At 42.6% G+C, this 24592-nt stretch overlaps 1 protein-coding gene across 2 annotated transcripts in view; it reads right to left on the bottom strand.

Moving 5' to 3' along the window:
* Nucleotides 1-1077: 1077 nt before the first annotated feature.
* Nucleotides 1078-24592, bottom strand: part of LOC144492341 (sodium- and chloride-dependent neutral and basic amino acid transporter B(0+)-like) — a 110353-nt gene continuing 86838 nt past the window's right edge. For both annotated transcript variants that reach the window (XM_078210335.1, XM_078210336.1), the window contains exons 9-14: nucleotides 23136-23261; nucleotides 22161-22279; nucleotides 21735-21834; nucleotides 17998-18107; nucleotides 13232-13402; nucleotides 1078-4454 (exon numbers count right to left, since the gene is read on the bottom strand). In XM_078210335.1, the coding sequence (XP_078066461.1) occupies nucleotides 4317-4454; nucleotides 13232-13402; nucleotides 17998-18107; nucleotides 21735-21834; nucleotides 22161-22279; nucleotides 23136-23261 (764 nt within the window). In that variant the 3' untranslated portion in view covers nucleotides 1078-4316. The remainder of the gene's footprint in view (nucleotides 4455-13231; nucleotides 13403-17997; nucleotides 18108-21734; nucleotides 21835-22160; nucleotides 22280-23135; nucleotides 23262-24592) is intronic.

Here is a 24592-nt window from a genome sequence, read left to right on the forward strand (position 1 = left end):
AAGTTCAGAGCTTCCAATGGCTCTCTGACTCAGATCAGTGGTGGGGGAGGAGGAGGGAGGCAGGTCAGATCATTCTCTGGTTGGGAGGGGGGGGTGGAGTGAGGCCAGATCATTGTCTGGTTGGGGAGGGGGGGGGGGGGGTGTGGGGAGAAGGAGGCAGGTCAGATGTATCTCTGGGGGGTAGGGGGGCCCGATCGTTGTCTGGTGGTTGGGGGGGGTGGTGGCGCGATCGTTGTCTTGGTGTGGGGGGGGAGGGCCGATCGTTGTCTGGTTGCGGGGAAGAGGGAGGAGGAGGCAGGTCAGTTGTTCCTCTGGGGGGGGGGTGTGGGGTAGGGGAGTGAGGCCAGATCATTCTCTGAGGGGAAGGAGGGAGTCCAGGCCATTCTCTCGGGGGGGGGGGCGGGGGGGGAGTGAGGCCAGATCGTTCTCTGAGGGGTGGGGGGAGGTGGGTAAGATGTATCTCTGGTGCGGGGGGGGGGGGGGAAGCCCAATTGTTCACTGGTGGGGGGGCCAGATGGATCTCTGGTGGGGGGGGCAAGGGGAGTCCGCTGCCACTCTGCGGGCGATCGGTGGTGGGGAAGGGGGCAGGGAGTCGCGATCGGTCTGGGTAGCGGAGGGGGGTTGATAAGGAGGACAGTGATGTCTTTGGGGGCCATCGCTCCCGCTTTTCGCTCCCGGGCCGCTTTTTCCGCTTTTTGCGGCCCGGGAGCGATCTGACACGGGCGTGTTTCTTCAAATTTTTTTTTAACTGCACATGCGCAGTTCAGAGCTCTGATTGTTTCGGCCACGCTAAGCCCCGCCCACAGCGCGAATGGGACTGGCGAATTTTTTTTCAGGCTGAGTGCGTATGGGGGCACCTGAAAGCAGATTTCTAAGTCAGATCTGCATTACGCCCAAATTCAGCACTTAGAATGAAAATGGTAAAATCGGACCCAATGTTCTGGAATTTAGCTGTCCTTGAACCTCGAAATATGATTTGAAACTTCAGTAGACATTTCCTCTCTTGGAAATAATTCTGCATCATTCTCATGTAGTATATTAGCATAGTAAGAAGTTTAACAACACCAGGTTAAAGTCCAACAGGTTTATTTGGTCGCAAAAGCCACACAAGCTTTCGGCATAGACAGAATTATCAGTAATTCAGACTCAACTAAATATTCCATATTAGTGTTCACAACACTAGAGACTAAAGAAGTTGATACTTCTGGAGACAATTCTCAGAAATCATTTCAAGATGACAACAATTGGTCAGAATGGCATTGTCAAATTAGGTAATTTTTGGTTTGAACTGTGTAAGAAACTGGACCTGTTTTTGCCAAAACTATGACTGGTGCACATTTCTCATTCATGGCGTAAGTATGCGCTAACACTTAATCTCTTTGTTGAAATGAGTGTTGTTTTGCCCTCATTTTTTGTTAGCAACTTGAAATTCTTGTTGACGCTCTACTATCTCTGAAGTTTCTGGAGGTAATAACAAATCAAACATAGTTCTCAACTCTCTCTTTAGGAGTGGTAATGCAGGTAAACTTTCGGTAGTCGCATGAGTAGTGTTTCCATAAGATGCCAAAAAGCTATTCAAACAACATGATAACAAACCCACCTCTCTTAAAGATTTTAAAGAATGTTTCAATGACTGTACAAATGTTCAGCTAATCCATTGGTTGATGGATGATAAGGTGTAGAATCTGTATGTTGAATACCATTTACTTAGGGTGGTGAGTGTCTGGAACGAGTTGTCAGAGGCAGTAGTGGAGACGGGTGCAATTTTGTCTTTTCAAAAACATTTAGATAGTTACATGGGTAAGATGGGTATAAAGGTATATGGGCCAAATGCGGGCAACTGGGACTAGCTTAGTGGTCAAAACTGGGCGGCATGGACAAGTTGGGCTGAAGGGCCTGTTTCCATGCTGTAAACCTCTATGACTCCACTTTGAGATAGTCCTCAAACTCCAGTGAAGCAGATCAGGAACTGGACCAATAGGTGAATAAATGAGCCAGTTTCCGAGGAAAAAAAATCATTCTTCACTCGCAAAAATAAATTGAGTTGTCAGAATGGCATCATATTCTGAGAAGCAAGTGTATCGTTCCTGTACCAGGCAGGAGCTGCTCCTAACTGAATTACACAACGCTCATCTTTGCATCTCTAAGCTGAAGACACTTGCCAGGAGTGACATGTGGTGACTTGGTATTGATGCTGATATCGAGAAGCCATTCAAGCACTGTCAACAGTGCCAACTCCAACAAAGATTGCCCACTGCAGTCCCACTGCATCCTAGGAAATGGCCTGGCCGGCCATGGGTACAAGTCCATATTGATTATGTTGGCCCATTCCTGGCCACAATGTTTTAGGTTGTGATTCATAGAATCCCTACAGTACAGAAGGAGGCCATTCAGCCCATCAAATCTGTACCAACCACAATCCCACCCAGGCCCTATTCCCGTAACCCCACACATTTACTTTGCTAATCCCCCTGACATTAGGGTCAATTCAGCATGGCCAATCAACCTAACCTGCACATCTTTGGATTGTGGGAGGAAACCAGAGCGCCCGAAGGAAACCCACGCAGACATGGGGAGAATGTGCAAACTCCACACAGACAGTGATCCAAGGCCAGAATCGAACCCGGGTCCCTGGTGCTGTGAGGCAGCAGCGTTAACCACTGTGCCACCATGCCGGTGATTGACACACAATCTAAACGGATGGACATTTTTGAGGTAAAGTCACCTACACCACATGCTAGTCAAAAGATTACATCAATGCTTTTCAACTCACGAGTTACCTGAAGTCATGGTATCAGACAACTGCTATGTTCCAAAACTTCATCACTCTCAACAGTATTAAACGCATTAGAACTGCACCTAACCACCCAGCATCAAACAGACTAACTGAGAGAGTGGTGCAAACTTTCAAGATTAGCCTAAAGAAACTGTCAGGAGGAACCTTGGAGACCAAAATCTCATGATTCCTCCTCAGCTATCATACCACTTCACATGCAACAACAGGAGTTCCACCAACAGAACTGTTAATGAAACATCATCTCAGAATAAGAGTGAGCCTTGTGTTTCCAAATTTGCCAGGGAGGGTAGAAGCCAGCCAAAGTAATCAGAAAGCAAGCCATGATTCACATAGTACAGCACGATCATTTATGGTAAATGAAGTTTTATACAGGAGAAACTTCGATAGTAGATCAAATTACATCCCTGGATCCTTTTCATACCAAATGATCTTGGAGGGACAAATCATTCTTAAACATGTGGATAATTTGAGGAGTAGAGCAGTCAATGTTGCCATCAAGAAATGTTTTTGAGCCCGTAAGCACAAAACTACCTGCTCAACTAGTTATTGACATAATTGGTGTCTCCGTGGAAGCAAACAGACTAACTGAGAGAGTGGCGCAAGCGAGAAGAGATGCCCATTATTGCAGTTCCTGCTAATGTCAATTGTGTGGAAGCATCTCAGACAACAGAAATACACCGCTCTACAAGAAACAAAAATCCACTCGAAGAATTGACTTGTAATGGTCAAACTCTTGCATGTAATATTTAGTTCATATTTGGAACAGAGTGAATTAGTGATTGAAGTTTGTATAAAGAAGTAAAAGCAGGAGGATATGGTAATTGTCCCTTTAAGGACAACTGAATAGGGTAAGGGCCACCTGGCTTGGGTGGCAATTGGGACTCAGAGTGTGGAATCACCCCATGGTGAGAAAGGCCCGGGGATCGAGCTACAGCCATGAGGCTACTGCACAGTTCTTATTCAAAAATACCTTTGTGTTCACTAATGAAGTCTGTGAAGGTGCATCTTTACAGTGACTAAGCAGATCGTATGAGCTACAAAATGACAGAATGAAAACAAATTTGCAAAAGATAGGAAAAGCAAGACAAAAATCTTTTACAAGTACATTAGGAAAGAGTGTGCCCAGTAGCAATGTGGGGCCTTTGAAGACTGATAATGGTGGCATTTTTAATGAAAATAAAATATGGTGGACATGCTAAATAATTACTTGGCATCATTATTTACAGTTCAAGAAAAATGCTACTGAATTATAGACATGGTTCAACTAAATTATCAGCAGTAAGATAACAATAATGGAGAAATTAGCAGCATTAAAGAGTGATAAATTCCCAGAACCAAATGCTTTCCATCCAGGGTTTTGAAAGAAGTGGGTAAGAACATTAACTAGCTTGTTTGGGTTCAAGCTGAATTATTGACTGTTCCATAGAACTCCAATGAAATTACAGTGGGAGTTCATGGGAATGGTGGTGGATGTTAGGAAAATTGAGTGCAAATTGAAAATAATTTTTCCTTTAAAATTTCACATCTCAGGAGTGGCCAGCAGTTGCACACGGTTCGGGGCTTCTGCAGAATCAGGCTGCTTTCTATATCTTTCTCCTCTGTGTTGTTCCAAATATGGGCCCCAATCAGGAGCTGACGTACAAGCGGCAGAGATTTTCTGTGAAAAGAAAAGTCAAATGTTTTAATATTTTTTGTTGAACTTTAAGCAATCACCATCCTCTGACTGGAAAGAAGATTCTAATGTTAATCAGATTCACTTGCAGTTTGATCCAACAAGAGAATCAATTTCTGTTGGAAGGTCCAAGTAGTCCCATTGTTTTGCTTTGCCATGACTGTTTCATTCTGCCAGTAACCTGCCTCTGGGTTTCCCGACCACTCAGAGTCCAAGAGTGGTGATGACATATGCCTGTTAATGAAAAGCTCCATAGTTAAAAGGTCCCAAGCAGAGGTTGGAACGGTTGCATCCTTCATTCTTTATGAAGGCAGAAAGAAAACCAATGATGGCAGGAAGGCTGCAGCCCAATTCCCCCATTCCCCCCAATCAAACTACTCCATCCACCCCAATTCTCAGGCACTTTTGGAATTGTTTTGAAATGGTGAGGGCCAGAGGGATGTATTGTTTCCTGTGGATGTGAAGAAGGGGGCAGTTGCTGAAATGCATCAGTCCTTGGAGTTTTTAGAATTAGTGAGCATCAATAGTGCACTCCTGAGAGCATGGATACAGTGCCCAAGAGGATTAATGATCTAATAAGAACAGGAAAGATAAGTCACAAAATACTTATAGATGGCAACCTGCACTCTGGGTAACCCAACATTTTCCTGCACAGCATTTCTCAGAACAACAAGCCTTCGAGCTCCACACATCACTTCCTTTTGAGGCATCACCTGGCATAGTGAGAGTGTGGAGGGCAAATTCATGGACTGTATAAATCATGTCTTGTTTCTCGAGAAATCAATTAGGAAACAGATTATATAGGATCTAATATTTTGCAATGAGAAAGAGTTAATTAGCAACATTATGGTAAAGAAGCTTCTAGGGAACAGTGATCATAATATTATAGAATTATGCATGTTATATTGAGTTTGAAATTGATTTACTTAAGTCCTTTGGAAAGATAGAACCATTTGACCGCGGTATTTTTTCATTGCAAACAAAATTGCAGCTGAGGAGGAACAAAAAGTTATACTGCTCACAGTCTGTGGCCCACAGACCTACAAGTTGGTGAGGAGTCTGAAGTCACCCGAAGCTCCACCTTCAACTAGTTAGTCAATTTGGTTGAGGATCACTATAACCCCCGAACTTCCCTAATCATGCAAAGATACAGATTTCATCTGAGGTGAGAGAGCCAGGAAAGATGGTCTTCAGCTTCATGGCCAAACTTCAATGGCTGGCTGAGCACTGAAAGTTTGGGCGTTCATTGGGGGAGATGTTGGGGGGCCATTGTATGTGGGATCAACAGCCCCAACAGCCAAAATAAACTGCCTGCTGAAACCAAGATTTCACTGGAGAAAGCAGTAGAGAAGGCCCAAGTGACTGAGTGCACTGAGCAAGGCATATGCAAACTGCAAGGCGTGTAGTGAGGTAAACCAGTTGTGGTGACAGCTGGCTGCTGCTGAGTGAGGGCTGAAAAAATAGTGAAAAAAGTCATTCAACATCAGAATCTGAGACATGCTTTAGATGTGAGGGATACCACCCCCAAGAGATGTGCTGATGTAAGAATTTGCTTCAGATATAGAAAGAAGTTAGATGTAGAGCAAAGCAGGCTGCACAGAATACTCCAAAAAAGGGAACCAATTAGTACAACCCCTGGAAATAAGCTGGCAGAGGAACTAAAGGAGGGCTCCAAGGCTTATACACACAATCAAGTAAAATTCAGCAAGGTACCACCTATGCAGATTGTCCTAATAGTAAACAGCCACTTTGACCCAAGTCAGTCTGCTCAGCTGCCCATCATAGTGATTGAAGGACATAGGCCCAGTTTCAAGGGGAAAGACTGGCTAAAAGAAATAAAACTGGACTGGTTGGAAATACTTAAGGCCTAGGATGGTTGATTCCGGGAACACCTATGTAAACATTAGGAGGTATTCCACATGGAACTTGGTCAAATAAAAGGGATTAAAGCAAAAAACTACTTGAACCCCAAGGCTATGCCTAGGTTTTTCTGAGATTGCCCAATACCGTACACATTACACCAAAAAACTGAGGTCAGGCTGCAAAGGCTGGAAGACTTGAGCATCATCAAACCTGTACAGTTTTCAGAATGGGCTGCACCCATCGTCCCCGTCCTGAAACCAGATTGTACCGTGTGGATCTGCGGAGACTAAAAACTGACAGTGAACAGAGGAGCACAGCTGGATCGTTACCCCATTCCCAGGATAGAGAACCTCTATGCTAAGTTAAAAGGGGCCTCAAATACACTAAGTTAGACCTAAGTCGAAGTTATTTGTCATTTATATTAATGATTTGGATGAGAATTTAGGAGGCATGGTTAGCAAGTTTGCAGATCACACCAAGATTGGTGGCATAGTGTACAGTGAAGAAGGCTATCTAGGATTGCAACGGGATCTTGATCAATTCGGCCAGTAGGCTGATGAATGGCAGGTGGAGTTTAATTTAGATAAATGAGAGGTGATGCATTTTGGTAGATCGAACCAGGGCAGGACTTATTCAATTAATGGTAGGGCTTTGGGGAGAGTTATAAAACAAAGAGATCTAGGGGTACAGGTTCATAGCTCCTTGAAAGGGGAGTCACGGGTGGACAGAGTGGTGAAGAAGGCATTCGGCATGCTTGGTTTCATTGGTCAGGACATTGAATACAGAAGTTGGGGCATCTTGTTGAAGTTGTACAAGACATTCATAGAAACCATATAGTACAGAAAGAGGCCATTCGGCCCATCGAGTCTGCACCGACCACAATCCCACCCAGGCCCTACCCCCATATCCCTACATATTTTACCCACTAATCCCTCTAATCTACGCATCCCAGGACACTAAGGGGCAATTTTTTAGCATGGCCAATCAACCTAACCCGCACATCTTTGGACTGTGGGAGGAATTGGTAAGGCCACACTTGGAATACTGTGTACAGTTCTGGTCACCCTATTATAGAAAGGATATTATTAAACTAGAAAGACTGCAGAAAAGATTTACTAGGATGCCACTGGGATTTGATGGTTTGAGTTATAAGGAGAGGTTAGATAGACTGGGATTTTTTTCCCTGGAGCGTAAGAGACTTAGGGGTGATCTTACAGAGGTTTATAAAATAATGAGAGGCATAGATAAGGTAGATAGTCAACATCTTTTCCCAAAGGTAGGGGAGTCTAAAACTAGAGGGCATAGGTTTAAGGTGAGAGAGGAGAGATACATAAAGATCCAGAGGGGCAATGTTTTCACACAAAGGGTGGTGAGTATCTGGAACGAGCTGCCAGAGGTAGTAGTAGAAGTGAGTTTTTATCTTTTAAAAAGCAGTTAGACAGTTACATGGGTAAGATTTGTATAGAGGGATATGGACCAAACGTGGGCAATTGGGACTAGCTTAATGGTAAAATCTGGGCAGCATGGACAAGCAGGGCCGGAGAGCCTGTTTCCATGCTGTAAATCTCTATGACTCTATGAAGTCATTGTTGCTTGGCTACCCAGGCTCCAGCCCTGCCAAACATTCACTTCCCTCAGCCCAGCAACCCTCAGCCCACTCACCATTGCCAGTGTTCGCTGCTTCTTTAATCAGACTGTTTCTCTCCTTCATTTGCTGCCATTGGGCTCACTAATCAGCCTGAAGGCAGCAAACGCAGGAGAGAAAGGGCCTGTGATTGGAGGAGCAATTCCATGCCAAATCTTCCATTGATACTCATCTCTTTGACAGGAATTTTGAAAACTGACTCCAGGAACACATGGAGGCATTTTGTGGGCCACATTTGGACTACAGGCTTTAAGTTGGACAAAGTCGGACTACAACATGCCATGCCAGAAATAGTTCACATCAACCTTTCATTGTATTGTGTTGGTTCCTCATCCCAAACACAAAGACCCTGACTGCCTATAATGCTCAGGGTGTGAAAAACCATAATGCAGGTTGTTCACCAGCCTAATACAACACCTTATTCAGTAAAGGACTTTGGATTTGCAACAGGTCATGTGGGTAAAGCAGCCATGTTTGTCACCTGCTTTTAAAATTAAGGGCAGAAGCCTTTCTGGTCAGATACAATCGGAAACACCACCTGAAAGTCATCGAACCAGCTGCAGCCAAGGTTTTTGAATTTGTTGAATGGTGAAGTAGATTTGAAGTGTCAAATGGTCTTGTCCAGCTCCTATTTATTGTATTCTTATGTTGGCATCCACTGTCTGTATGCCCTGTGCTGGAGATATTGCTGCCATTGCATTGGAGCTCTATGTCCACCACCTCTGTACTGTGGAATAGCATGAGTCTGCAGGGACAGGACCTGCTCCTGTTGCTGGTGCTCTTGCTGTGACTCCTGTTATTTCTGGTGTTCGTCTGGCTGTTTCTCCTGTTGCTCATCAGAGGTCAGCACTAATACTAGTTAACATAAATTTCTTCCCTGCTACATTGAAGGCTTGCTGCAGGGAACTGAATAAAGTCCAAGCTAGATGAAGTGATTCCCCAGAAGCTGAAAGTCATTTGTAAAGTAGTGAAATCAGGCTGTCAGAACAAACCTTTCCTAGAAGGAGGAAATCTTCGATGCAGTTGTAGGTTTCATTGATCATAGATCATAGCATCATAGAATCCCTAAATGCAGAAGGAAGCCATTTAGCCCATTGAGTCTGCACTAATCACAATCCCACCCAGGCCCTATCCCGTAACCCCTGCTAGCCCCCCTGAGACTAAGGGGCAATTTAGCAATGCCAATCAACCTAACCTTTTAATCAGTTGTTAGCTCATTGTGCTCTCACCTTGTTGGCTCTGATGAGTTCCACATCACTCAGGAAACCACTGAGCTGGCTGATAAAAAAAACAGAATTCTGAGATAAAACCTGGAATTAATTGTTTGCTTGCCTATTGAAATTAATGACTCAACTGCTTCTTGGGGATTTCAAACTCATCGGGAATGTGTTCCAGTGAAACTTGGAAATGGACATGATCATGTACAGTTTCTAACCCACTAGCATGTTTTGGGCATACAACATCCCTACCCAGCACACAAATCTGTCCTCTCACTTGATAGTTAAAATTCATCCCAAAAATGTTACAATACCCGATTCTTCAGCATTGGGCGCAGATTGTTAACTCTTGAATATTTTACCACTTCACCCTTGAGCAGTCATTGTTATTTGACTGCAAGGCTATTTTCTCCCTCTGACTTTACAGTATCTCTCTGAAGTTTCATAAGAACTAGGAGCAGGGGTAGGCCATCTGGCCCCTCGAGCCTGCTCCGCCATTCAGTAAGATCATGGCTGATCTTTTCGTGGACTCAGCTCCACTTACCCACCCACTCACCATAGCCCTTAATTCCTTTACTGTATCTATCCTTGCCTTAAAAACATTCAGTGAGGTAGCCTCAACTGCCTCACTGGGCAGGGAATTCCACAGATTCCCTTTGTGTGAAGAAGTTCCTCCTCAACTCAGTCCTAAATCTGCTCCCCCTTATTTTGAGGCCATGCCTCCTAGTTCTAGTTTCACCTGTCAGTGGAAACAATCGCCCTACTTCTATCTTATCTATTCCCTTCATAATCTTATATGTTTCAATAAGATCTCCCCGCATTCTTCTGAATTCCAATGAGTATAGCCCCAATCTACTCAGTCTCTCCTCATAAGCCAACCCTCTCAACTCCGGAATCAACCGAGTGAATTTCCTCTGCACCCTCTCCAATGCCAGTATATCCTTTCTCAAGTAAGGAGACCAAAACTGTACACAGTACTCCAGGTGTGGCCTCACCAGCACCTTATACAGCTGCAACATAACCTCACTGTTTTTAAACTCCATCCCTTTAGTAATGAAGGACAAAATTCCATTTGCCTTCTTAAATACCTGCTGCACCTGCAAACCAACTCCTTGTGATTCTTGCACAAGGACACCCAGGTCCCTTTGCACAGCAGCAAGCTGCAATTTTTTACTATTTAAATAATAGTCCATTTTGCTGTTATTCCGACCAAAATGGATTATCTCACATTTACCAACATTGTAATCCAAGTGCCAGACCCTTGCCCATTCACTTAGATTATCTATATCCCTTTGCAGACTTTCAGCGTCCTCTGCGCACTTTGCTCTGCCACTCATCTTAGTATCATCTATGAATTTTGACACACTACATTTGGTCCCCAACTCCAAATCATCTATGTAAATCGTAAACAATTGCAGTCCCAACACTGATCCCTGAGGCACACCACTAGCCACTGATCGCCAACCAGAAAAACACCCATTTACCCCCACTCTTTGCTTTCTGTTAGTTAACCAATCCTCTATCCATGCTAATATATCACCCGTAACACTGTACATCTTTGTTATGTAGCAGTCTTTGGTGCGGCACCTTGTCAAATGCCTTCTGGAAATCCAGATACACCACATCCACAGGTTCCCTATTGTCCACTGCACATGTAATGTTCTCAAAGAATTCCACCAAATTAGTCAAACATGACCTACCCTTCATGAACCCATGCTGCATCTTACCAATGGGACAATTTATATCCAGATGTCTCACTATTTCATCCTTGATGACAGATTCAAGCATTTTCTCTACTACAAACGTTAAGCTAACTGGCCTATAGTCACTCGCCTTTTGTCTACCTCCTTTTTAAACAGTGGCGTCACATTTGCTGTTTTCTAATCTGCGGGAACCATCCCAGAGTCCAGCGAATTTTGGTAAATTACTACTAGTGTATTTGCTATTTCCCTTGCTATCTCTTTTAGTGCCCTGGGATGTATTCCATCAGGGCCAGGAGACTTGTCTACCTTTAGCCCCATTAGCTTGCCCAACACTACCTCTTTCGTGATAATGATAGTTTCTATGTCCTCACCTGCCATAGCCTTCCTGTCATCAATTTTTGGCATGTTTTTTGTGTCCGACACACGATACTTGTTCAATGCCTCAGCTATTTTCTCATTTCCAGTTATTACATCTTCCTTCCCATCCTCTAAAGGACCAATGTTTACTTTAGCCACTCTTTATCATTTTATATATTTGTAGAAACTTTTGCTATCTGTTTTTACATTCTGAGCTAATTTACTCTCATAATCCATCTTACTTTTTATAGCTTTTTTCGTGGCTTTCTGTTGACCTTTAAATATTTCCCAATCCTCTAGTTTCCCACTAATCTTTGCCACTTTTTGTATGCATTTTCTTTCAATTTGATACCCTCCTTTATTTCCTTAGATATCCATGGCTGATTATCTCTTTTTCTACAGTCCTTCCTTATCACTGGTATATACTTTTGCTGAGCACTGTGAAAAATCGCTTTGAAGGTCCTCCACTGTTCCTCAATTGTCCCACCATAAAGTTTTTGTTCTCAGTCTACCTTAGCCAACTCCTCCCTCATCCCATTGTAGTCTCCTTTGTTTAAGAACAAGACACTGATATTGGACTATATTTTCTCAGGCTCCATCTGTATTTTAAATTCAACCATACTGTGATCGCTTCCTCCGAGAGAATCCCTAACTGTAAGATCATTAATTATTCCTGCCTCATTACATAGGACCAGATCTAGGATAGCTTGCTCCCTCATAGGTTCCATTACATACTGTTCAAGGAAGCTATTGCGGGTACATTCTATGAACTCCTCCTCAAGGCTGCCTTGACCGACCTGGTTTGACCAATTGTCATGCAGATTAAAATTCCTCATGATAATTGCTGTACCATTTTTACATGCATCAGTTATTTCATTGTTTATTTCTCGCCCCACCATGATGTTATTATTTGATGGCCTATAGACTACACCTATCAGTGACTTTTTCTCCTTACTATTTCTAATTTCCACCCAAATGGATTCAATCTTTTTTTCCACAGAACCTATATCATCTCTCACTACTGCCCTGATGTCATCCTTAAATATCAGAGCTACACCACCTCCCTTACCTTCTTGTCGGTCCCTCTGAACAGTCTGATACCCCTGGATATTTAACTCCCAGTCGTGACCATCCTGCAAACATGTCTCTGTAATGGCCACCAAATCATACTCATTCGCAATGATTTGTGCCGTCAACTCATTTACCTTGTTTTGAATGCTATGAGCATTCAGATAAAGTGCCCTTATGCTAGTTTTTGTACCTTCTTTTTGAATTCGAACACTTCCATTAACAACATCTCCTGAGTTCTCCTTCCTGTTAACTTTTTTCCTGATTTTTGATGCAGTTGGAACCTTCTCCCCACATTTTGTCCTTGCTTCCTCCTTCTCGGACTCTGGTTTCTGGTTCTTGTGCTGCAGCGGAGAATCTTGGAACAGGTTCACTGTCTGTTAAATCACTGTTTAGACTTCTTTCTGCTCAGAAAGACTTTTCCAGCCTCCTCCAGCACCTGCACCAGCCAGAATACACCACACCTTTAACAGACACAGTTTTGTTTGATGTAATGCAGACCACCTTTCAGTGGTACCAGCCTTGGAGAAACTTGAGCCTCCTACTGAAACATACAGCCACTCAACAGCACGCATTGGGATCCAGCATTGGGATACACATTTAACATTTAGTGACCAGCCTGATGTTTGAGTGTTACCTGCATTGGAAGGAACAGGTGTACAATAATCGTGCATTGCAATCCATGCACTCATTTTTGGTCTTGTCCAATTTTACCCCTGAGGTTTTCTTATCGGCATTATTTCAATATTGACTTGAACCAATAGAGATTCAGAATGAAAAGATTAGCAAATTATCCAAAAAAGCCTAAAATACTGGTTATTCCATTTCTCCCTTTCCCTGATGATCATCTACTGAATGTATATAGATCCTATTCCTTCCTATTTGAAATTTATCAAGCTGTTTTCTTACCTGACACAAGGTGGCACCTTCAGCTTGAACAATTCTCACAATGGCGATAATAGGGATCCACATAATACAGCAGATTATCATACACCAACCAAGTACGATTGCCCAGACAGGGTATTCAACAGATCCATATGTTGGAGAAGCAAACATTGCTAAGGACCAGAACAAGATTGCCTGTTTAAAATGATTGCACAAAACCAGATCAGTTTTGTTAACTAAAACATTACATGGAATATACAATCCAAAATCATTCAACCCAACAGACCTATGCACATTTTTTAGAACCACACAAGACTCCTCCCACAGCTTTTCATCTAACCCTATCAGCATAACCTTTCATTCTTTTCTCCTTCATGTACCAATCTGATTTCCCCTTAAATGCATATCTGCTATTTGCCTCAAATGCTTCTTGTGGTAGCAAGTTCTACATTCTACTTGTTTCCTGAGTAAAGAACTTGAATTCCTTACTGAATTTATTAGGGACTATCTTACATTTATGGTCCCCGGTTTTGGTCTTTTCTCTCTCACAGATAGAAGAAACTTCTCTATGTCCAAATCTTTCTTAATTTTGAAGGTCTCAACAGATCACTCATTTATTTTCACAAGAAAAAAAAACCAACCTGTATGTTCAATCTTTCTGGATAGTTATAAGCTCTCAATTCTGATATAATACTTGTGTATTTTTTGTTATTTTCTGTGATAGCAATATATTCTTTTCATAATTTGGAGACCAGAGCATTGTACAGTGCTCCAGTGTGGTCGAACCAATGTTTATAAAAGCTGAACAAGGAATCATAGAAAGTTTATGACGCAGAAAAAGGTCACTTGTCCCATGGTTTCTGTGCTGACCAGAAATGAGCCACCCAGGTTAATTCCACTTTCCAACAGTTGGTCCAGAGCCCTGCAGGTCCCAGAACTTCGGATGAATATCCAGACACCTTTGAAAAGTGAGTTGAAAGTTTCTGCCTCTACTATCCTTTCAGGTAGTGAGTTCTAGACCCCAGCATCTACCCTCTGAGTGAAAACATATCTCCTAATCTCCCCTCTAATCTTTCTTCCAATCACTTAGTCACCTAGCCACTGATTTCTCTGTAAAGTAAATAGTTCCTTCCAATTCACTATATCCATGCCCCTCACAATTTTGTACATCTCAATCAAATCTCCCCTCAGCTTCCTCTTTTCCAAGGAGCCAATCCAGTCTTTCCTCATAACTGCAATTTTCCAGTTTTGACAATATGCTTGTAAACCTCCTCTATACTTTCTCTTGTGCAATTACACCCTTTCAGGAATGACATGACCAGAACTGCATGCAGTCCTCAAGGTCTAGCCTAACTATCATTGTATACAGTTCCAATAGAACCCCACCACCCCCCGCTCTTATATTCTGTGCCCTGGCTAATAAATGAAAGGATTTCATGTGGATTCTTAACCACTTTATTAAACTGACCTGCTACCTTCAGGGACCTGTGGACATATAAACATACAAATGTAAGAATTAGAAGAATGAGTAGGCCATTCAGCCCCTCGATTCTGCTCCACCATTCAATAGGATCATGGCTGATCTAATTCTAACTTCAACTTCACATTCCCACCTACCCCCAATAATCTTTAACCCCCTTGCTTACCAAGAATCTTCTCTGGTTCTGCCTAAAAATATTCAAAAACGCTACTTCCGTGGTCTTTGAAAAAGAGGGTCCCAATTACCGCCCTTTTGCAAGAAAAAAATTGTTCTAATCTCTGCGAACACTTCTGAATCTCAGAGTTCTGCACTCTGTGATGATACTGTGCCTTTAAGAAATGTATTTATATCATGTTTCTTGTGAGGGGTCTGTTTAAAATTCAGCTCTATTTTACATGGGCAGCACAGTGGTTAGCACTGCTGCCTCACAGCGCCAGGGACCCAGGTTCGATTCCCGGTTTGGGTCACTGTCTGTACGGAGTTTGCACGTTTTCCCTGTGTCTGCGTGGGTTTCCTCCGCGTGCTCCAGTTTCCTCTCTCAGTCTGAAAAACGTGCTGGTTAGGTGCATTGATCCGAACAGGTGCCAGAGTGTGGCGACGAGGGGAATTTCACAGTAACTTCATTGCAGTGTTAACATAAGCCTTATTTGTGACTAATAAATAATCTTTATGTGCCGATTTGTCTGCAAAACAGGCTGCTCCATGCTGAGAATGCAGGAGAATAATTAGCTTTAGCTAATGGGATGTGTTTGTTTTAACCAGAGTTAATGCATTTTTGTTTTTTGGGTTTTCCCCTAGGGTTTCAGAGCAGGATCATGTGAATTAGCGGAGCTAAGCTTGCAGGGAAAACACATAGTTCTCCTTTATTTTAAATAGGCAGTTTTCTGCCTGGTCCTGAAAGGAGCAAGAGGTGTCTCTGTCTCTCTCTTTCTCTCTCTCTGTGGAGGCTGCTGTTTGGGTCTGTCAGAAGTCAGGTGTCGTCCAGTCTCTCTCTCTCCATAGGTTTCAAAAGGCTCCAGGGCTGTTAACAAGTACAAGATGTGGAGATGCCGGCGTTGGGCTGGGGTAAGCACAGTACAAGTACAAGTACAGTACTTCAACAAGTACAAGCACATAGGCCTGGGGGTTGCTAAAAGACTTTGCAGAGGGGTTTAAGTCTATGGGAGAAATATTGCTTGAATGATGACTCATAGGGATAGGTTCGCAGTTAAGAACGGTATCTTGTCATGTTTAAGTATTGTCCAATTGGTAAAAGTTAAGCTAATTCATTCATTATAGTTAAACTGTATGGTTAAATATAGTTTGTTTTGATAAAAGCTTCCTAATATTTGTCTAACCAATTTATTGGAGATCTTTGAAGGAGTAGCATGCGCTGATGGTAAAGGGGAGACTATAGATATACTGTACTTGGATATCCAGAAAGCATTTGATAAGGTGCCACAACAAAGGCTACCGCAGAGAATTCAAGCTCATGGCATATGGATAGAATGGACAGCATGAATAGAAGATTTGCTGGTAAACAGAGACTATGCATAAATGGGTCTTTTTCTGGCAGGATATAACAAGTGGAGTCTCACAGGCATCTGTGTTGGAGCCTCAACCTTTTACAATTTATATCAATGACTTAGACAAGGAATCTGAATGCATGGTTGCTAAATTTGCAGATGGCACGAAGGTGGGAAAGTATGTTGTGAAGATGCCATGAGGAGGCTGCAGGTGGATATAGTTGAATGAATTAGGTGGATATAGTTGAATGAGTGAGCAGAAAGAGTATAATGTGGGAAAGTGTGAAGTTGTTCACTTAAGCAGGAAAAATAAAAAAGCAGAGTATTGCTTAAATAGAGAACAGCTTCAGAATTCTGAGGTGCAGAGGGAATGAGCTATTCTAGTAAATAAGTCACAAAACATTAGGATGCAGTTACAGCAAGTAATTAAGAATGATAATGAATGCTATCCTTTAGCACAAGAGGAATTGAACATAAAAGTAAAGATGTTGTGCTTCTGTTGTACAGGGCATTGGTGAGGCCACATTTCAAATATTGTGTGCAGTTTTGGTCTCCTTATTTGAAGAAGGATGTAATGCATTGGAGGAGGTTTACTAGATTATGACTGGAATGAACAGATTGTCTTATGAGGAAAGATTGGGTTTGTTTCCCTGGAGTTCAGAAGACTGAGGGGTGACTTGATTGAAATATATAAGAGCATGAATGGTCTTGAAAAGATGGAAATGGAAAGATGTTTCCATTGTGTGTTGAATCCAGAACCAAGGGGCACAGTGTTTAAATTATAACTCACCCTCTTAGGACATAGACAATGAGGATTTTTTTTTTCTCAGAGGGTTATGTGACTTTGGAACTCTGTCTCAGAAAGTAGGGTCACTGGATATTTTTAAGGTGGAGGTAGATAAATTCTTATTAGGCAAGGGAATCATAAGTTATTGAGCAGAATGTAGAACTTGAAACACAAACAGATTAGCCATGATCTTGTTGAGTAGGCTTAAAGGGTTGAATAGCCTACTCCTATTTCACATGTCTGGCTGTTCCTGATCTGCTCATTCCCATGTCAATCAGCTTGTAGCTCTTGTAGTAGTCTACAAGATTGGAACTTCAGAGATCAATTTATTAAATTTAGCTCCGAGCTTCTGATTTTTTTTAGCATAACCCCTGCCCTTTTCTTTACAATCTTAATGGTCCTGCCATGCATGAAAACTGGGTCTTCCATACTTTTTCTAAGTTGCTGGCCAATTACATAAGGTAATCTTTATCCTTGCACAGGTCCACACCACACAATCCTAGACTCTCTAGGACTAATCTATCCCCAAACAAGGACACACATTAAGAATGTAACACTTCTGTTTCTAATTACACTTGCATAGCTTCCTGCTATGGAGTGCCATTGATCAGCCATTTGGCTATTCAGACTACAGCCTTCATTCAATCGTCACAGGTAGAAACTACACCGTACCTGTTGGATTGGAACAGTATCTACAGGAACTACTTGCTTCTCCTTACTTCCCCCTATCCTGCTTACTGACAGTGATTCCTTGATCCTATACCTTCTTTTGAGATGTGATTGACTCTGGAGAAAGCTATTTGATGATTCCCCCATTCCCTTATACATAGGAAAGTCTCTGCAACTCTGAGTTGTACTGTCTCTAAGTAGAGACAAGTCTTTTAAATACAGTAGTCTGGAAAGCTTCATTGTCCACACCCATATACTGCAGTTCCAACACTGTTCTTTGGCTGATATTTCTAATCTACATTTAATTGTTAGCAATAATTTATTTAATTGTAGTACAACATCTCCTTACTGTCAACACGCATGGAGAGATAAAAACCCAACACACTCTCCACCACAGCCAGAAGAGCCAATTCCTTTCACCAATCATCATCTCAATGTCCTTGATGAATCTGTTTACCCCTGTGAACAACAAGAAAACAGAGACACATAATCACTTGGTTAGTCCAGTCTTTAAGTCAGTATGTTTACTGTAGAAGTTCATTTCATACTGGGTGTCACAGATGAACAGGTTAAATCAGAGAAAGGATCAGTCAGGATTACAAACAGGGTGAGGAAATTTTTGTCTGTTACCAACCTGATTACCTGTGAAAGGAAAATATCAGAGTAAATCCTGAATAACTCACTCTAGGAAAGGCACATGTTTCAGATCTGTGCCCAGATGAATGGACCCATTATCAGAATGGGGATCATGGACAATTAAAGTGAGTCTTGCCTTGAGTGGAAGAATAGAAAATGTATTCCAGGAGGTCGCAAGAAACACTGAACACACTGAAGCTGCCCCATAATTTATCATTATGAAGTGCTTATAAAGGTTAGTCATGCCATGGATCAAGTTCAGCTTCCCAGATTGCCTGCATCCACAACAGTTCACCTATCACCGCAACAGGTCCACAGCAGCCTCTATCTCCCTGGCCCTACACTCAACCCAAGAACACCTGGAAAACAAAGACACTTACATCAGACTCCTATTTATTGACTACAGCTCAGCCTTCAATGCCATTATTCCTTCAAAACTCATCTCCAAACTCCGTGGTCTAAATCTCGGCTCCTCCTTCTGCCACTGCATCCTAGACTTCCAAATCAAGGACAATACGTGTGGCAATCAGTAAGGATAGGCAACGACATCTCCTCCACAATTATCCTCAACACCGGTGCCCACAAGGTTGTGTCCTCAGTCCCTTACTATACTCCTTATACACCTATGGCTGTGTGGCCAAATTCCACTCCAATTCCATTTTCATGTTTGCTGATGACAGCACCATAGTGGATTGGATCTCAAACAACGATGAGATGGAGTACAGGAAAGAGATAGAGAATCTGGTGAAATGGTGTGATGACAATATTTATCTTTGCCTCAATGTCAGTAAAACAGAGGAGATAGTCATCGACTACAGGAAACATAGTGGAGGACATGCCCCTATCTACATCAATGGGGATGAAGTGGAAATGGTCAAGAGCTTCAAATTTCTAGGTGTCCAGATCACCAACAACTTCTTCTGGTCCCTCCACCCTGACGCTATAGTTAAGAAAACCCACCAATACCTCTACTTTCTCAGGAGGCTAAGGAAATTCGGCATGTCTGCCAAGCCTCTCATCAAGTTTTACAGATGCACCATCTTTACACCATCCTTTCCAGATGTATCACAGCTTGGTATGGCTCTTGCTCTGACCAAGACTGCAAGAAACTACAAAGGGTTGTGAACGTAGTCCATCATGCAAACCAGCCTCCCATCCATTGACTCCGAATACACTTCCCGCTGCCTCGGAAAAGCAACCATCATAATCAAGGACCCTACGCACCCTGGACATATTCTTTTCTACCTTCTTCCGTCGGGAAAAAGATACAAAAGTCTGAGATCATGTATTAACCGACTCAAGAACAGCTTCTTCCCTGCTGTTATCAGACCTTTGAATGGGCCTACCTTATATTAAGTTGACCTTTCTCTGCACCCTAGCTATGACTGTAACACTACATTCTGCACTCTCTCCTTTCCTTCTGCCCTATGTACTCTATGAACAGTGTGCTTTGTCTCTATAGCGTGCAAGAACAATATTTTTCACTGTATATCAATACGTGTAACAATAATAAATCAAATCAAACTAATACCCTGTTGTTCCATTTACCTTGATAGTTGGAAGAAACTGGTAACTGAATTGGTCAAGTGACAAACAGCTAATTAACATGAAGTGAAGATGTTTGAACAACAGCAATTAACCGGAAAATGGCTGCTGTAAAATTTACCCCAACAACAACCAGATATATCCTGCAAAAACAAGGGACAACATGTTTTGCTTTTGAGACTAAGTGCAGTGGCAGAGGGCTCCAGCAGCGCCTGTCCTGCTGACCAGAATAGCAGGATTCCACACCAGATTCTGCATATGGAACTTCATTAATTATGCACAGGCAAATTCCTCTCCGGCTCTCCTGGTGGGCTGACAGCTGATTCATCTGCCTGCTCTGAGATGGTGCTTATGGAGGTCCTGGCATCATATTTAAATGCCGTCCAGTACACTGATCTCACTCTCTCCAGCCCACCTGTCTTCGCCAGACCATGCAGGATGTCAACAACCTAGAGGGAAAAGGCTAGCAGCCTCAAGAAGAAGTCTGTTCCTCGATTCAACCACCCTCACCTGAAAGATGTCCATGCCCCATTTGGATCTTTACTCAGCACATCTGCAGTCTTCATGTATCACCTTAAGTGATCAATGTGGTATCCCTTTAACCCCTTGTCTGTGAGGTTTTCATGCCGGTTTATCAGAGTTCACCTTCCCTCCCTTCAGTTTTCCCTCAGCCTCCCATTGTTTGTCTTATTCATACACCTCCTTGTTCCTCTGCCTGTCATTGTAAACCCTTGCCCACCCCCCCTCCCCCGTGCTCCATGCCCCTTGCTTCATCAGGCCACTGAACCACTCCCCATCTTCATCTCACACTCTTCCCCCAGTCAAACTTTGGACTTTTGTTGCGGTGGCTGCATGAGTCCAGATCGAGACTGGTATGTGGCACTGGGAGGAGGAAAACCCTATACTTCCCAAACCCAGGCACTTTAGTGATCCAACTTGGTGACACAAGTGCTGTCAAAGAAGACCAGCTCAGCATAGAATCCCTACAGTGCAGAAGGAAGCCATTCAGCCCATCGAGTCTGCACCGACCATAATCCCACACAGGCCCTATTCCTGTAACGCACATATTTACCCTGCTAATCCCCCTGACACCAGGGTCAATTTAGCATGGCCAATCCACCTAACCCGCACATCTTTGGACTGAGAGGAAACCGGAGCACCCAGAGGAAACCCACGCAGACACGGGGAGAATGTGCTAACTCCACACAGACAGTGACTCGAGCTGGGAATTGAACCCAGGTCCCTGACGCTGTGCAGCAGCAGTGCTAACCACTGTACCACTGTGGCACCCCTCCAGCATGGAGATGGAGGGCAGGATCCGGTCTGCCCAGGCAGAGTGGGGTCCAGCACCTCAGGAGCATCGCAGCACTATAGCGGAAAGTTGTTGCACTCATCTCAAAGACTTTTGTGAACTGAGGACCACCTTGCGCACACCACTCTTTAGCAATCGTGTTTTGGACCAATTTGATTACTCACTGGCATGGCACAAGATTGGAAAGTCTGAAGAGACACCGGTGGGTAGCTGTTTTACTGAGCATTCATAAGATGCAAATGAATGCAAATTGCATTCACACCACCAGCTAGAGCGAAGACCGACCCACCATTAACCTGCCATGAACCCCAACATTGGTCAGAGCTGCAACATGATTTTACACCAGTGGGTTTCCAACTTTTTGGCTTCGGCTAGATATTCCACTCCCGCCTGTCACCAAACCCACCACAGGCAGGAATCTGTCCCATATTGGCCATTGGGAACTACTCAAAGAAAAATGTTTGACAACTAAAGAGAGTGCTAGCAATCCCATCGCCTTCAGATATGAAGGGCCATCTACATCACATCATCCAATCAATCATTATTATTTTTAACTGTGTTTTTTTTTGTGTTTCATTTCTTTTCCTACTTACCATAAATCCAGCTCAGACCAATAAGTTCCAGTAAAGTTGTTACAATGGGGACCCAACCAATACAAAAACGGTCAATTAAATTTATCCAATAAATTCCAGCCTGTAATTAAAATGAAGCATGTGGAAGTGTGGTGTTTGAGAAAAACATCATAATCTAATGTTCAAAATAAGGGATTGCTGTGACATGAAAATTATGTGCTTTTACTCAAGTACAAGCCTAACTTGGCCATGACCTCAGGCTCGGTATTTGATACCAGGAGATGGGTTAGGGTCAGTTTGTCTGACACCACCACTGCACAATGTTAAACAAATGGAAAAATAACAGGACCAAAATTCAAGATCTTTATGATTGCATCACTTGAAATTTCTGATTTCAGAGTTATAATCAGTATGGAAATCATAACAAATTATTAAAGGGCAGCATACCTGTGTTACACTTACAAGACCAAACAAATAAAACAACATGCAAATGCCAACTGTCAGATGAAGACGCTTTGGTCGTAGAAACGTAGGAAACCTGTCCACCAGCACTGTTATAATTTTCTCTGGTAAAATAAAGATTGTGACATGTGATTAGTAATTAAGTGATAACTTGCATAGTCCCAGAGCAATCCACCATAGGAGAAATCAAAGTTCACCAGACCAGAGGAGCAGATGAGGACAGATTCCATTTTTCCCTAGCCCACACTTTCAATCATTGGAGAGACTGTCAGGCTGTCAACCCTTTACAACATTCAAAGCTGGATATCACCACAAGGTTTGATTGTGGTTTTAAAAAAATTCACCAGGAACAGAGGAAACTGATAGAATCTGTTTGCATTGAGAGTGTTTGCGATTTGGATAAAAATGTGGTGACCAGGAAGAGCCAGCTAGGATTTGTAGGTTATGGGTGGGTTATGTCTAATGACCCAATTTGAATCTTTTGACATCATTGACATGACAGATAATGGAGTATCCATGAATATAATTTATATAGGCAGCCAGAAGGCATTTGATCATGTTCCACTCTTAAGAGAAATGGAAACACATGGTATTGGAGGCAATGCTTTAACATACACAGGGAATTGGTTAGGAATAGGAAACCAAGCGTAGGAATAATGGGTATGTAGTCCAATTAGTAGGATGTGACTAATAGTTTCTGACAAGATTCCATACTGGAATCACAACTTTTCACTATATTTATCAATGACTTCAATGAAAGAACAGAAAGCCAAATCTGCAAGGTTGCTGATGAAACTATGCTACACAGCACAGTGAGTAGATACAAGTGAGAGGAAAGTTGCAAAGAGACATTAATAGATTAATTGAGTCAGCAAAACTGATAGATTGAATTCAATGTGGTCTGAATACTTTATATAACTTCTTTTTACAATGATATTGGTTAAATAATGCCATTCTTACCTAAAGATGCAAACAGAGTGTCGATTCCTAAAGTGACCAGCATGATGAAAAACAAACTGGACCATAAAGGTGCCCACGGCAACTGTGCAGCAACCTCTGGATAGGCAATGAAGGCCAAACCAAAACCTAAATGGTGGATACAATTGATCTGGTACAATTAATGGAGCTGAAAGAAAATAAATATCCCTCTACTCTATACCAACAGTGTGCCTGAGACGGATCCTCAGAGAAGTTATACTAGTGTAACATTCTGCTAAGAGATTTAAGAAGAGCACTGAAGGGGGATAGTAGCCATAAAAATAATCATATTCTCTGAAAGGGTTAAAAAATGTCGAAAAACCATACACACTGTTAGATGCAAGCAAGTGCCCAAGGGTACAAACTGCAAGCTGTTAGTTCTCAGGCAGAAACATCACAGGTGTCAACCTTCACACATTGTAAAATAATGTGGGGCTGTTCAGATAACCAAATGGTCTAAAAATAACGGCCGGAATTCTCTGGCCATTCACATCGGTGAGATTTTCCAGTCCTTCCGGCAGCACACCCCTGCCCGCAGGTTTCCCGCAGGTGTGGGGTGATGTCAATGGCAATTCCCATCAACAGCAGCAGGATCAGAGAATCCCACCACTAGCAAACAACGTGCCACCTCCCGCTGTTAGGGAACACACAGCTGGGAAGCCGGAGAATCTCACCCAACATAGGGAAGCAACACAGTTTACAGTTTGAACACAGGGTTTGTTTATCTATCGAGCCTTCCTAGCCTGAGAACATTCAACAAACATTAGGGGTCTTGGAAATATAGAGGATAATTTATAACTACAAGTCAGACACAAGTTGTTCTATTAAGGACAACTTGTAGCCAGTGATAAATCAGACCAGCTGGCGTATTCAAACCTTCACATTGATTGGATATTATAATCAAGTAGATGTGCACATGCTGTTATTGATTAGTAGTATTCATGATATCATCCTAACCAATAGTTATGAATGGATATAAATAACATCTATGCAACTTCGAGGGCCGAAGGGCCTGTACTGCGCTGTGATGTTCTATGTTCTAAATGTACATCTCTGATTGGTATATGACAATTACTTGTAATCAAATCTGTAAGTATATATGTTTTGTGACTCTGTATTCAGTGCTTTGGACTGCACCACCATCTGGTGTACTGGAGCCCTTGCTACAGCTCATAATAAATGGCCGATTTTTAAAACTCTGAAATTCTTCATCTGTTCATTTGACGGGAACAAAGTCTGTAAGAAGCTGACACCAAACAGTCCCGCAACAAGTACTAAGCTGCACAGGTTTCTATTTGATTCACAAAGCCTTGAAAATGACTGGAATGATATTAACTTTCTGATGTGGAAAGGCCTGAGTTCTCTTTGCAAATCTTGGTGGTCATCTGGACATTAATTACATTCTGACACCATCAAAGCATTTGATGGATCAGAGCACA

This window comes from Mustelus asterias, chromosome 4 (assembly GCF_964213995.1).
Source record: "Mustelus asterias chromosome 4, sMusAst1.hap1.1, whole genome shotgun sequence".
Taxonomy (NCBI): Eukaryota; Metazoa; Chordata; class Chondrichthyes; order Carcharhiniformes; family Triakidae; genus Mustelus; species Mustelus asterias.